Here is a 13,935-nt window from a genome sequence, read left to right as displayed (position 1 = left end):
GGATTACAGGCGTGAGCCACCGCGCCTGGCTTACATTTCATTTAAAATATTTTTTAAACAAAAATAGTATGAGCCAGGCACAATGGCTCACAACTGTAATCCCAACACTTTCAGAGGCCCAGGTGGGAGGATCACTTGAGATCAGGAGTTAGAGACCAGCTTAGGCAACGTAGTAGGACTCCATCTCTATAAAAAAGTTTTTAAATTAGCCAGGTGTGGGGCAGGCGCAGTGGCTCACGCCTGGCCAGCACTGTGGGAGGCCAAGGCAGGCGGATCACGAAGTCAGGATATTGCAACCATTCTGGATAACACAGTGAAACCCCATTTCTACTAAAAAAGACAAAAAATTAGCCGGGCGTGGTGGCAGGCGCCTGTAGTCCCAGCTACTCGGGAGGCTGAGGCAGGAGAATGGCGTGAACCTGGGAGGCGGAGCTTGCAGTGAGCCAAGATCGCACCACTGCACTCCACCCTGGGCGACAGAGTGAAACTCCGTCTCAAAAGAAAAAAAAAATTAGCCAGGTGTGGTGGTGTGTGTATGTAGACCCAGCTACTTGGAGAGGCCGAGGTGGGAGGATTCCCTGCACCCAGGAAGTCAAGGCTCAGGAGAGTAAGCCATGCTCACACCACTGCACTATAGCCTGGATGACCACATGAGACCTTGTTTCAAAACAATAAAAAAGTAAACACAGTATGAAAGTTATTAAAAACCAGCTAATCCAACCATCCAGATGCCCCAAAGATTCACTTATTCAACACTAAGTGCTTATTTTGTGCAATGAACTGGGAAAAAGGTTGGCATCTCCTTTCCAATAAAAAAATCTAGTACAAATAATCCATCTATTCCAAAGGATTTCCATTCCATTTTGAAGCTGATCTAATGAGAGAAAATTCTTCCATATGCTGAGCTGTAATTTGCTTCTCCATAGAGAAAAAGAATGAATCTAATCTAACCTTCATCCACATAGTTGTCTTCAAATATGTTCAAGACTAGTACTGTGTTTACTTGGCAACATTTACAGGTAGTTCCCTACTTTCATATGTAACACAGCCCTTTAAATGTGCCTAAGAGTTGAATGTCCAGATTCAGACTTAAGGGACTTAAAATGTTAAAAAGTGACAAACTTGTGGGGGGGGGGGGTAGAAATGCAGCTAAAATTACAAAGGATTAGTTTCCCTAATATACAAAGAACTCCCACAAATTACAAAGAAAAAACCAACATCTCTACAAGAGTTAAGGAACATGAGTTTTAGTTCACAGCAAAGGGAAAGACAGTACTTTTAAAAGATGCTCAATTTCACTTATACAAGAAAAACATATTAAAGCTTCATTGAGATACCACTTTTTCACCAGTCAGAAAGTTTAGTACCACATTGTGTTGGCAAAGACGTAAGCAGATAGTAATTCTAATACATTCTACTTTGAGGAATACATTCTATAAACTCATACACAAGCAATGATGAATGCACAAGGTTATTCACCATAGCAATTAACTGTAAAAGACTGGAAACAACATACATGTGTAACAGGGAATTGATTTTTTAAAAGTATACTATATCTTCTATATTAAAGAATCATAAGCTATTTCTTAACATTCTTGATGAGCAAATCTAGAGACAAAAGGATGGGCTTTCCAGTGATCTTAGAAGAATCTGACAGTTTGTGTTAAAAGTTCTCGAAGATACCATCTGAAACAGATGAACTTCTAAGGATGTTCTGAATAGCATTATTACAATTTGTGGCCATTACCTGTGAGTGTAGAAGAACATGGTCAGGGAGGTAACCTAATCTATTTGCAGAGCAACAAACTACAAAAGTCATCAGGTGAAAATGAGGAAAGAATGTTTACCTTTAAAATTCTCAAATGTACTAGGGAAAGGGAGGGCCCACTGAGAACCATCCCACTAACCCGACCAGTACTGGCCTTCGCAGGACACCATGAACCACACGGTCCAAACCGTCTTCTCTCCTGTCAACAGCGGCCAGCCCCCCACCTATGAGATGCTCAAGGAAGAGCACAAGGTAGCTGTGCTGGGGGCGCCCCACAACCCTGCTCCCCCGACGTCCACCGTGATCCACATCCACAGCGAGACCTCCATGCCCGACCATGTTGTCCGGTCCCTGTTCAACACCCTCTTCATGACACCCCTGCTGCCTGGGCTTCATAGCATTTGCCTACTCCATGAAGTCTAGGGACAGGAAGATGGTTGGCGACCTGACTGAGGCCCAGGCCTATGCCTCCACCGCCAAGTGCCTGAACATCTGGGCCCTGATTTTGGGCATCCTCATGACCATTCCGCTCATTGTCATCCCGGTATTGATCTACCAAGCCCATCGATAGATCAGGTGACATCATTCAGGCCAGGAGCTCTGCCCATAACCTGTATCCCACGTGCTCCACCTTCCATTCCTGGTCCTGCCCCCAGAGCTGAGTCCTGTATCAGCCCTTTATCCTCACACACTTTTCTACAATGGCATTCAATAAAGTATACATGTTTCTGGTAAAAAAAAAAAAAAAAAAAAAAAAAAAATTCTCAAATGTGCTAGCAAAAATAAAATATATTTTGAAAAGCATGTTGCAAGAACAAATTATTGATAGAGCCACTCTGGAATATTATGCTGCCATTAAATATGTATGACAAGTTTGTTAAATATTTTGTATAATGCTGAGCAAAAAAAGCAAAATATAGTTACATGGGTTTTTTTCTTCCTTGAGTCATCTTCAATGGTAAGTTATATGGTTTTATGTTGTATATAAAGATGACCTATTCTTTTATCAAAGCAAGATGAATTCCATTAAAAAATGTCTAGAAGGAAATACATAAAAATGTTAACAATAGTTGTCTCTGAGTAGCACTTCTTTCTTCCATTTTTCTGTACATCTCAATTTTCTATGACAAAATATTTAGTACTTTTAAAATAGAAATTTTTTAAAAATGAGTGATTCTGAATATGTTAGAAAAAATAAGAATCATAGCATCATATATATGAACAGAAAACTAAGTTTATTAATTTAATCTCTGTTCTGACCAATTTGGTAATTTTTAAAAACTCAACTGCAAAAAAAAGACTAGAAAATAAACATTTTCTTTTTTTTAAGATGGAATCTCACTCTGTCAACCAGGCTGGAGTACACTGGCCCAATCTTGGCTCACTGCAAACTCCGCCTCCCAGGTTCACACCATTCTCCTGCCTCAGCCTCCCGAGTTGCTGGGACTACAGGCGCCCGCCACCACAACCGGCTAATCTTTTGTATCTTTAGTTGAGATGGGGTTTCACCATGTTAGCCAGGATGGTCTTGATCAATCCTGACCTCGTGATCTGCCTGCCTCGGCCTCCCAAAGTGCTGGGATTACAGGCGTGAGCCACTGCGCCTGGCCAAAAATAAACATTTTCTAAACATAACAGTAACAGAACAAAGGAAATTAAGCTTTGATAAGAAAAAGAGACTTTTTCTCCCATGTTCAATAGTCTTGAGAAAAGAAATAATGCAAATTTTAGTTAAAATGTCACCCAAGAAAGTAACAAAAGGTCTCATAAAAAAAAGAAACAGACTTTGTCTCTATTTCTTAATCATCTAACAGGAAGAAGTAGCAACTTTCAGTGCAAGCTACTCTCTTCTTTGATTTATAAATCAAACTCCCCCCAAAAATGGGTTATCGAAATTAATCTTGAAAAATTAATTTTTAAAAAGTAATTATAGCTATCATGTTTTCAACTCTGGTTACACTAGACTTTTGCTTGTAAAAATAGTTAAATGTTAAAAAAAAAAAAAAGAAAGAAAAAAGTGGCAATAACTACAACTCAATCTTGTTACCTCATTGTAATGTTGGCTACGCCTAGATTAAGTCAAGCGGAAGGTTAAAGTTCCTTGGTAAAATAGAAAAGAAAAAAAACAGCTGAGATTAAGGGGAAAAGGTGGCATCTAGTTCATAAGAAGTCATATACCCTTTTTTTTTTTTTTTTGATGGAGTGTCGCTCTTGTTGCCCACGCTGGAGTGCAAAGGCGCAATCTCTGCTCACTGCAATCTCCGCCTCCCAGGTTCAAGTGATTCTCCTGCCTCAGCCTCCCGAATAGCTGGGATTCAGATGCCCACACCTTTTTTTAATTATAATAAATCAGTATGTTATACTAATTGATACATTTTAATATTTATACCAAGAATTCCTTATAAACCCAATTTATCTTTAAATAAAGTGTATAAATTCCATTGTTTCATAACTTAGCACAGATCTTCAAACCCACAATGATGTTACTGTGAGAACAATATACTACCAAATGTACACTTAACCATAAATATTGTTGTATTCCCCATAACGAGCTTAAGTGGATGGTAATTCAAGTTGCAATTACCAATAAGAGACCCAAACTGATTTGTTTACATGTTTCACAGATATTTTTGTTTCAAACAAAATGAAATGATTCTTTTTAAGTTTCAACAACAAATATAACCATTATCCCCACCCACAGATGACACTGCCTAGAAATAGCTGTAATGCATCACTACAGCAAGGCACTAGACGAGTACAAAAACACTGTAGTGTATATTAAAATCATCTCAGAACAACCAATAAAACAAAAATTTCATGTAGGGAGATCATGGAAGACCTTACTGAGAATATTAAGATTTGAGACTTGAGAGGGATAAGAAATATGAAAACCTGCATATATTCAGGAGAAAAGCATTCTAATGATAGAAAACTGCAATGCAAAAATCCTATGAGGAAGTGCATGTTCAGCATGTTTGAGGAATAGCAAGGAGGTCAGTATCACAAAATGGAGTGGGCAAGAGGGAAAGTGGCAGCAGATGGGAGTCAGACAGGGAGCCAAATGTTCAACAGTGATGTGCTCAAGCCAATACTGGCTGGAGAGCAGATTGCTGTACATTCTAGAACTTTGAATCAGCCAGAGTGGGAGTAATTTTACCAGTAAAACAGGCAAATGCTACAAATCAGAACCTTTTCCCCCTCCAGAGAGCCAGTTTATCGTCACTACCTGTAGGCCCCTTGAAGAACTCTTGTCTTTTACTGAGTGAGATCAGAAGCTACTGGATAAGTTCCCTTCTGCCTGACGTCACCATTCCCACTGCTGAGTTATGACCACAGGTAAGAAAGAACAAAAGCAGGGAGACTAATTAGAAAGCTGTTAATATAATCTAGGTGAGATACATTGTTAACCTGAACCAAAGAGCCAGTGGTGAAACAGTGAGAAGTAATCAACTCACTGTCTCACCACTGGCTCTTTTGTTCAGGCTCTGGATACAAAGAACTATTCTGATTTGCATCAGTATGTAGCAACAATTACTAAGCTTCCTATCTAGAAATCAGTATCTAACTCTAACCTAAACATGTCATTCCTGGTTCTGAATTAAGACTGTTAGTTGGATGTATAAAGTACTTCAAGAAGCTCAAATAACCAGGAGTCTTAGATGCACGTTACATATCTTCAGTTATTAAGGGTTCTATTATCATTTCAACTGATCAACATATACATGTATTGAACATCTATTATAAGACACTGCAGAGAACACAAGTAAAATCTGTAATCCAAGCCCCTTCCTCAAGGAGGTTACAATCTGAAGTTTAAACTAAAGCATCCGTATATAAAAAGATAGATTCAACACAATGAAAGTATAAAATGTGTGGCAGGGCGAAGGAGTATTCTATAAATTGGAAAGGAGGAGGAAGAAATCACTGAACAGATGGGACTTGAGCTGTGCCTTGAAGGATGGATAGAGTGAGATGATGAGAAATGAACAAACGGAACAAGTAAGGGCCTAATAGGCAGTGGATCTGCAAAGTGAAAGGGCTAAGACAAAGGTGGGAATGCACTTGGTGATTAAGGAGTAATCTACTCATGGCATTCAGGAGCGTGGGGAGACAGAGGTTACAATTGGGAACTATGGAGACATATACCTGAATTCCTAATTTCATTACTTACTAGCTTGGGCAAGTTACATAGGACCTTCCTGTCTTTATTTCTTCAGCAGTAGAAATTATAGTACCTACTTTATAGGACTGGTGCACAGAATATATGAAATAAAATCATATACGTATGGTATGTCACACTACCTGAAAGTTAGTAAGCAGTCACTCGTTAGCAAAACCATTACTGGCCTTTTCCAGCCCCAGCTCCAGACCCTGCAGCCGCCAAGATGTTGATGCCTAAGAAGAACCAGATTGCCATTTATGAACTCCTTTTTAAGGAGGGAGTCATGGTGGCCAAGAAGGATGTCCACATGCCTAAGCACCCGGAGCTGGCAGACAAGAATGTGCCCAACCTTCATGTCATGAAGGCCATGCAGTCTCTCAAGTCCCGAGGCTACGTGAAGGAACAGTTTGCCTGGAGACATTTCTACTGGTACCTTACCAATGAGGGTATCCAGTATCTCCGTGATTACCTTCATCTGCCCCCGGAGATTGTGCCTGCCACCCAACGCTGTAGCCGTCCAGAGACTGGCAGGCCTAGGCCTAAAGGTCTGCAGGGTGAGCGACCTGCGAGACTCACAAGAGGGGAAGCTGACAGAGATACCTACAGACAGAGTGCTGTGCCATCTGGTGCCAACAAGAAAGCCGAGGCTGGGGCTGGGTCAGCAACCGAATTCCAGTTTAGAGGTGGATTCGGTCGTGGATGTGGTCAGCCACCTCAGTAAAATTGGAGAAGATTCTTTTGCATTGAATAAACTTACAGCCAAAAAACCTTAAAAAAAAAAAATTACTGGCCAGGCACAGTGATTCATTCCTGTAATCCCAGGCCAAAGTGGGAGGATTGCTTGAGGCTAGGAGGGCAAGACCAGCTGGGCAACCTAGTGAGACCTCGTCTCTCCAAAAAAAAAATTTTAATTAGATAGGTGTAGTATTTTGCACCTGTAGTCAGTCCCAGCTACTCAGGAGGCTGAAGTGGGAGGGTCACTTGAGGCCAGGAGCTCAAGACCAGCCTGTGTAACACGGCAAGACTCCCATCTCAATCAATCAACTAACCAATCAATAAAAATGATTGGGAAGTGGCAATGGTTAATGGGTACAATAATTAAAAGAATGAGTAAGACCTAGAATTTGATAGCACAACAGGGTGACTATAGTCAATAATAATTTAATTGTACATTTTAAAATAACTAAAAGAACATAATTGTATTGTTTGAAATACAAAGGATAAATGCTTGAGGTGATTTATCTTCAAGTCACTGGAAAAACCAAAAGTGACAATAAGAAAAGTCACAAAAAGGGCTTTGTTTGGGAAGAAGATTCTATATTCTGGTTATGTTAAGTGATACCTTAAAAGCCAAAAGAACATGTAAAATACACACACAACCAAGACTGCAGCTCACTCGCTGATGTAACAATCAGTGGGAAGGAACACATACCAGCACTCACGAACACACGAATATTCCAAAGGCACAGCTATTTCACTGAACATTCTTTACTGTAGTGAAAGAACAGATGAACGTTTTGACTTGGTGACTCAAAACAGACCAAAAAGAAAAGATGTCCTCCTTTGGGGCATCTCAAAAACCTGGTTACAATAAAAAGAGACCATTAACATCAGCTACTTTATTCTTCTTATAATACAAATAAGACCGTAAAGGTTCCAGTAACATAATGGTATCTCGATAATCCTATAATTCTGACAGCATATATTCTAAGACAAAAGGTTCATTTGTTCAACTGGTTCGCTGTATATCCTGTAAATGTTAACAGTGAAATGTTGTGTTTTTTCCAGAACTGCTAATACTTTTAATACTTTTTGTATATACTTTCTGAATAACATGCAAATGAAAAAGTATAAACTTGATAATTTTTCACAAAATGAACCCACCCATGTAACCAATGCCTAAACCAAAAGACAGAACATTACTAGCACTCCAGGAGCCCCCTTCATATCCTCTGTCACTTTCCCCAAACCCCCAACAAGGGTAATCAATCTCCTGACTTCTGACACTATTGATTAGTTTTACCTGCTTTTGAACTTATATAAATGGAATCATGCACTGTTAGTGTCTGGCTTCTTTCATTCATCATGTTATTTGTGAGAACCATGCATTTTTACATGTAGTTGTAACCTGTTCGTTCTGATCACCGTTTAATACTCATTATGTGGTTATATCACAAATTATATACTTATTCTACTGCTGACGGGCACTTGGAAAATTCCAGTTTGGACTATTAGTCCTGCCATGAACATTTCTGTCCATGTCTTTTGGTGAATATAGACATATAATTCTGTTTTGTATAAATCTAGAAATGGAACTGCTGAGTCATAGGGTATGCATGTGTTCAACTTTTGTAAGTAACTAATGAACTTTTAAGGAAAAACTATTTTAAATCTTCATGGGGAAGTATGAATGATTAATAGATTCATCAGAAGGTATGGACTCCAAAATTACTTTCAGTGGGGAAAAAACTTATTGACGTAGGATAGTTGATCCACATCATTCCCAAAGGAGGCAATTTACTTCAGAATATTTTCACCAGCAATTTAGCATATGACACTTAATAAGAGAAGTAACCAAATCCATCTTGCCCATTCTGAAACTGATGATGCTAAAATTTAGAAACAATTGATGAGCCATTACTATCAATAAGATAAAGTAACAATTTTTTTCCCCAACATGTAACAGGAGAATATAAACTTTACAAGTCCAAACTTTGCCTGTTGTACTCATTTAAATAGACTCTTGGAAACTGAAAGGGACTTCAGAACTAGCCTAACCTTCACATGATCATATAAAGGTCTCCTATTTCAATGAACATGCTAATAAAAATTCCTTTAATCCAAGAACAGAAAAAGAATACTAGGCAAAAACTAAGGGAATCTGAATATAGAATGGACTTTAGTTAATAATAATATATCAAGATTGGTTCATTAATTGTAACAAATGTACCAAAGTAATGTAAAATGTTAATAATAGAAGAAGGTGAGGGATATATGGGAATTCTGTGTCTGATCTTTCCCATTTTTTGTAAATCTAAAATTGTTCAAAATTTTTTTTAAAGTCCAATTAAAACTCTGCAACATAATCTGCAGATTGCAACACACCTGCTAAACTCCTTTCAAAATGCAATCCAGATGCACTTTTAAAGCTGTTAGACACACATACCCACATACACATACACAAATATACTTTCTATCTATGGTCTTAGATACATAGATATATGAGGAAAGCATTCTATCTATGCCAATTTTAGTGTTGCTCCTAGCTTCAAAATTATGAACAAGGCTCTAACTTCTTTTTTTATTCCATCTAAGCCAACCTTTCTGAGTATATACTATAAGCACTTAGTGACTCATTAAGAAGCAATCCCGGCCGGGCACGGTGGCTCACACCTATAATCCCAGCACTTTGGGAGCCCGAGGCAGGCGGATCACCTGAGGTCAGGAGTTTGAGACCAGCCTGGCCAAAGTGGTGAAACTCCGTCTCTACAAAAATTAACCAGGCGTGGTGATGGGTGCCTATAATCCCAGCTACTCAGGAAGCTGAGGTAGGAGAATTGCCTGAACTCGGGAGGCAGAGGTTGCAGTGAGCCGAGATCGTGCCATTGCACTCCAGCCTGGGCGAGAGAGCGAGACTCTGTCTCAAAAAAAGAAACAATCCCCTAGTTATCTTCAAACAATAAAAGCATCCAAATTCCAAGTAAGACCGATACTCTAACAACCATATCTTTGTGGTTTAAATCATTGAGTCTTTGCTTTTACTTCAGGGGCCAAAAAAAAAAAAAGAGAGAGAGAGAGAAAGGAAATAGACTGTGCACCTTTCAACTAGTAGGGAAAACAAGCATCCCCTAATATGGTGTGAGACCTAGCAAAAGGAACCCTAGGAAAGGAAGCAGGAGACCTACCCTCTGGTTTCAGTAGTAGAACACTGATTTGCTCTGTGATCCTTGAATAACTCTGGTCCTCAATTTCCATTACCCTGACTGGTATTTTAACTGTAATAATTCTTCCATGAATCTGGAGGTCCTTTCTTTCAAGGAACAGGGTCTTGCTCTGTCATCCAGGCTGGAGTACAATGGCGTGATCACAGCTCACTGCAGCCTCAAATTTCCTGGCTCAAGCGATCCTTTCACCTCAGCCTCCCAAGTAGCCATAACTACAGGGGCATGCTACCATGCCCAACTAATTTTTTGTTTTAAATGGGGCCTCACTATATTGCCCAAGCTGGTCAGGCACTCCTGGCCTCCAGCGATCCTCACACCTCAGCCTCCCAAAGTGTTCAGATTACACATGTGAGTTACCATGCCCAGCCTATAAAACCTTTAGAGAATCCACTAATAGTAGTAACATCCTGCCACTGAATGAATGCCTATACCCAGCAAGAAAGCAAAAGAGAAAGAGAAACGAGAGTCAGTGTGAAAGAGAAAGAATAAATGAATGAAAGAAAAGAAAAGATAAAGAAGCTGGACTGCCATTATAGCTTTCCATTTCAGTAACCTTGTATTAGTAATCAATCATACCACTATACATACTGCACATATTTACTTGTTAGTCAGCATTATGGCACAGGTCTTGGCTTTCCTGGTTTTCTCTTTAGAAGCCTATTTGAGAACAACTGTGGTTTTGGCAAGCTTATTTCTAAATACAATTTGAAGTTTGGTTCACCTACAGTAGCAGTTGGCAAACTTTTTCTTAAAGGGCCAAATAAAAAATATTTCAGGCTTTATGGACGATATCGTCTCTGTTGTAACAACTAAACTCTGTCCTTATAGTGCCAGGGCAACCACAGACAATCTGTAAACAAATGGATATGTCTGTGTTGCAATAAAACTTTGTTTACAAAATCAAGCAACCATTTATGCTACAGTTTGTCAAGGCCTGTTCTATAGTAACAGGGGGCAGAAAAATCAACTGGCAATATAGATTTCATAAAACCACATGAGTTCACACCGAAATAAACTGTTCTGCTTGCAGGGAAAAAATGCTTATGAATCATGATTTTCACATACCTGCAAATGTTCAAGTTTCCCCTGCATGAACAGGTCACATCACCAAAACCTAAGACAGAGCAGGAAAACACTCTCCCTTACATGGTTGTTATGACATACAGGGGATGTGTTAATTTATATAGGCAAAATTTACAAGATGACCTGCAAAAGTAAGATACCAGGTTTTAGCAACTTTAATGATAAACATAGAAACCCATACCCGATTAACCTCAACCATTACTTCTTCCATATATTAAGCCAAATTAATTAAGATAAATGCCAAGGTAACTGGCTTTCCTAGGAGAGCTGCCCTGTTTCCATGCAATCTAGTTGGTTTACACCAGCAGAGCCTTGGTCATCCACAACCTATTAAATTTCCAAGAGGCCAGAGTAACTGTTTGAGGTAGCACAGTTCTGATTTATTGGGGTTGTTTACCAATATGGTCTAATCAGGCTAAGATCAGATCTGTTATCCCTTAGGGTGTACCATAGTAAAAATATTCTATTGTGCAACAGTCACCTCACTAAACTCATCCCCATGTTAGCTACCAAGTGTTCAATAGCAGGCTGGAGCAAAGAGCCAGCCCATAAGGGTCAAGCAAGTGCCTTTTTAAAAACTAATCTTAAGAAGCTCCTCTACATGGCTTTGCAAAGTAAGCAAAAACCATGCCAAATAGTAAAAAAGGCACTTACTTGACTCCCACAGGCCAGCTCCACACTCTAGCAGCTAAGATGTCACTGGCATGGTACATGGAGAGTGAGGTGGAAACGGTATCTTGCCAATCACTGATCACTGTAGGAATGGTAGTGAAAGACCTAAAAGAATAGAAAAAAGTAAAGTAAATGTCAAAGGTAAAGGCCCTCTTGAGCCTGCTAATGTGGGTACCTCAGCATATAATGCCAAAGAAGAAAGAAAGTCTGAAAAGACCTTGTTTAAGTCATTCTTAGCCACTAGTTATTACAGTGACCCTTAGGACAAGAGAGCACTTTAAAAAAAAATGACTTGTAACCTAGAAAAATCCAGATTGACTGTAAGAAACTCTGAAATACTTTTTTCAGAAATAAAGTATTACGTATTTGGGCAGGGCGCAGTGGCTCACACCTGTAATCCCAGCACTTTGAGAGGCCAAGGGGGGTGGATCACCTGAGATTTGGAGTTCAAGACCAGCCTAACCAACATGGAGAAACCCCGTCTCTACTAAAAATACAAAATTTGCAGGGCATGGTGGTGCATGCCTGTAATCCCAGCCACTCGAGAGGCTGAGGAAGGAGAATTGCTTGAACCCAGGAGGCAGAGTTTGTGGTGAGCCGAGATCATGCCATTGCACTCCAGCCTGGGCAACAGGAGCAAAACTCTGTCTCAAAAAAAATAATAATAATAAATATCTGATAATCACATAAGCTCAACAAATATAAAAATTGGGAGTTAGCTGGCTGTGTTGGTGTGTGCCTATAGTCCCAACTATTCAAAAGGCCAAGGCAGGAGGACTGCTTGAACCCAGGAGTTCAAGGCCAGCCTGGGCCTGGGCAACAAGCAAGACCCCAACTCTGAAAAACACTGAGGTGGTGGGGGGGGGACTGAAGTAACAGCTCGTAAACCAATTCTTTTATAAATATTTTTAGATTAAAGAAGAAAAAAATTGGCCACGCGTGGTAGCTCATGCCTCTAATCCCAGCACTTGGGAAGCCACGGTGGGTGAATCACGAGGTCAGGAGTTCGAGACCAGCCTGGCCAAAGAGACCAGCCTGGCCAACATGGTGAAACCCCATCGCTACTAAAAATACAAAAATTAGCCAGGTGTAGTGGAGCGCACCTGTAATCCCAGCTACTCAGGAGGCTGAGGTAGGAGAACTACTTAAACCTGGGAGGCAGAGGTTGCAGTGAGCCAAGATCGTGCCATTGCACTCCAGCCTGGGTGACAGAGCGACACTCCAACACCACACACACACACACACACACACACACACAAATGAAGGAAGAGGAAAAAAATTTTCACCCCATCTCTGTGCTTCCGGAATATAAAAAACTGACAGAACCCTAACAAATAATGAAGAAACAAGAAATATTTTTTAAATTAAAAAAGTCTTAGGCTATCCACTAGTTTCAGGCTTTCACTAGTTTCAGAAACAAGTTTACAAACTTTAGAAACCTTGGAGCACTAAATTTCAAAAAATTCTGGTTCATTTGCCAAGTCACACAACTCTTTGGTAGGGGTTCTGTTTGAAAATGATTGGAAATCATTCCAAAACAAGAAAAATATAAAAGGCCCTTTCACATACCACTATCTCCTCTCCCCATACCTATACTTTTCACAGGTAAAATAATTTGTGAAAATTATTACAGAAGTATAATTTGTGTAGTTAGCAAGAAAACCAGCACTAACAAGGCAGGCAGGTCAAGCGTTCAAGACTAGCCTGGCCAACACGGTGAAATCCCATCTCTACTAAAAATACTAAAATTAGCCGGGCCTGGTGGCAGGCATCTGTAATCCCAGCTACTCGGGAGACTGAGGCAGGAGAATCCCTTGAACTTGGGAGGCGGAGGTTGCGGTGAGCCGAGATCACGCCACTGCACTCCAGCCTGGGGAACAAGAGCGAGACTTCGTCTCAAAAAAAAAAAAAAAAGGAAAAAGAAAAAACTCTTCCATTACTGGAGGTCCATCCAGCACTCTTTCCCTTCAGAACCATGGAAGAAACAAATAGGCAACTAAGTTCTAATCATTCCTGAGGCACTGGAATCTATCAAATAAAAGAGGCAAAAGTATTTTTTCATTCTAATTAAGTTTTAGCCAAAAGACTATTGTACCATCCCTAACTAAAATATGCTTAAAATTGGTCACCATTTGTAACAATCTTCAAATTGTACAGATCTCAAATAATTTAATGAGAATGGAAGATTCACTGTTAATAGCATATCTGGCCAGACTTATATCCTGGGTGCCTAACATTTTAATTTTGGCTTGTGTTTGCTTGCCTTAGCTATAGTCCCTGGAAACCACCCAATTTATTAGTGTTTC

General features: G+C 39.8%; 2 protein-coding genes and 1 pseudogene across 6 annotated transcripts in view; 2 read left to right on the top strand and 1 right to left on the bottom strand.

Moving 5' to 3' along the window:
* LOC105466039 (mitochondrial calcium uniporter) overlaps positions 1 to 13,935 on the bottom strand; it is a 206,120-nt gene that overhangs the window by 171,753 nt on the left and 20,432 nt on the right. The window contains exons 2-3 of one of the 5 annotated variants that reach the window (XM_011714865.3): positions 11,612 to 11,734; positions 10,940 to 10,988 (exon numbers count right to left, since the gene is read on the bottom strand). The exons of 2 other annotated variants lie outside the window; for them this stretch is intronic. In XM_011714865.3, coding sequence (XP_011713167.1) covers positions 10,940 to 10,966 — 27 coding nt within the window. In that variant the 5' untranslated portion in view covers positions 10,967 to 10,988; positions 11,612 to 11,734. Of the gene's footprint in view, positions 1 to 10,939; positions 11,081 to 11,611; positions 13,532 to 13,935 lie in introns of those variants that run through there. 2 more of the 5 variants (XM_071068777.1, XM_011714866.3) reach the window with 2 other exon arrangements.
* On the top strand, positions 1,937 to 2,339 carry LOC105466036 (interferon-induced transmembrane protein 3 pseudogene; annotated as a pseudogene).
* On the top strand, positions 6,154 to 6,653 carry LOC105466035 (small ribosomal subunit protein eS10-like). The gene has a single exon (XM_071068787.1). The coding sequence runs from the start codon at positions 6,154 to 6,156 to the stop codon at positions 6,649 to 6,651; it is 498 nt and encodes a 165-aa protein (XP_070924888.1). The 3' UTR covers positions 6,652 to 6,653.

The sequence above is a fragment of the Macaca nemestrina genome, chromosome 9 (genome assembly GCF_043159975.1).
Source record: "Macaca nemestrina isolate mMacNem1 chromosome 9, mMacNem.hap1, whole genome shotgun sequence".
Taxonomy (NCBI): Eukaryota; Metazoa; Chordata; class Mammalia; order Primates; family Cercopithecidae; genus Macaca; species Macaca nemestrina.
The sequence above is the reverse complement of the archived record's forward strand: the minus strand, read 5'-3'. Positions and strand labels throughout refer to the sequence as shown.

Bases quoted from the DNA above. Each gene is read 5' to 3' on its own strand.
- LOC105466035 (XM_071068787.1), top strand. From the start codon at position 6,154: ATGTTGATGCCTAAGAAGAACCAGATTGCCATTTATGAACTCCTTTTT.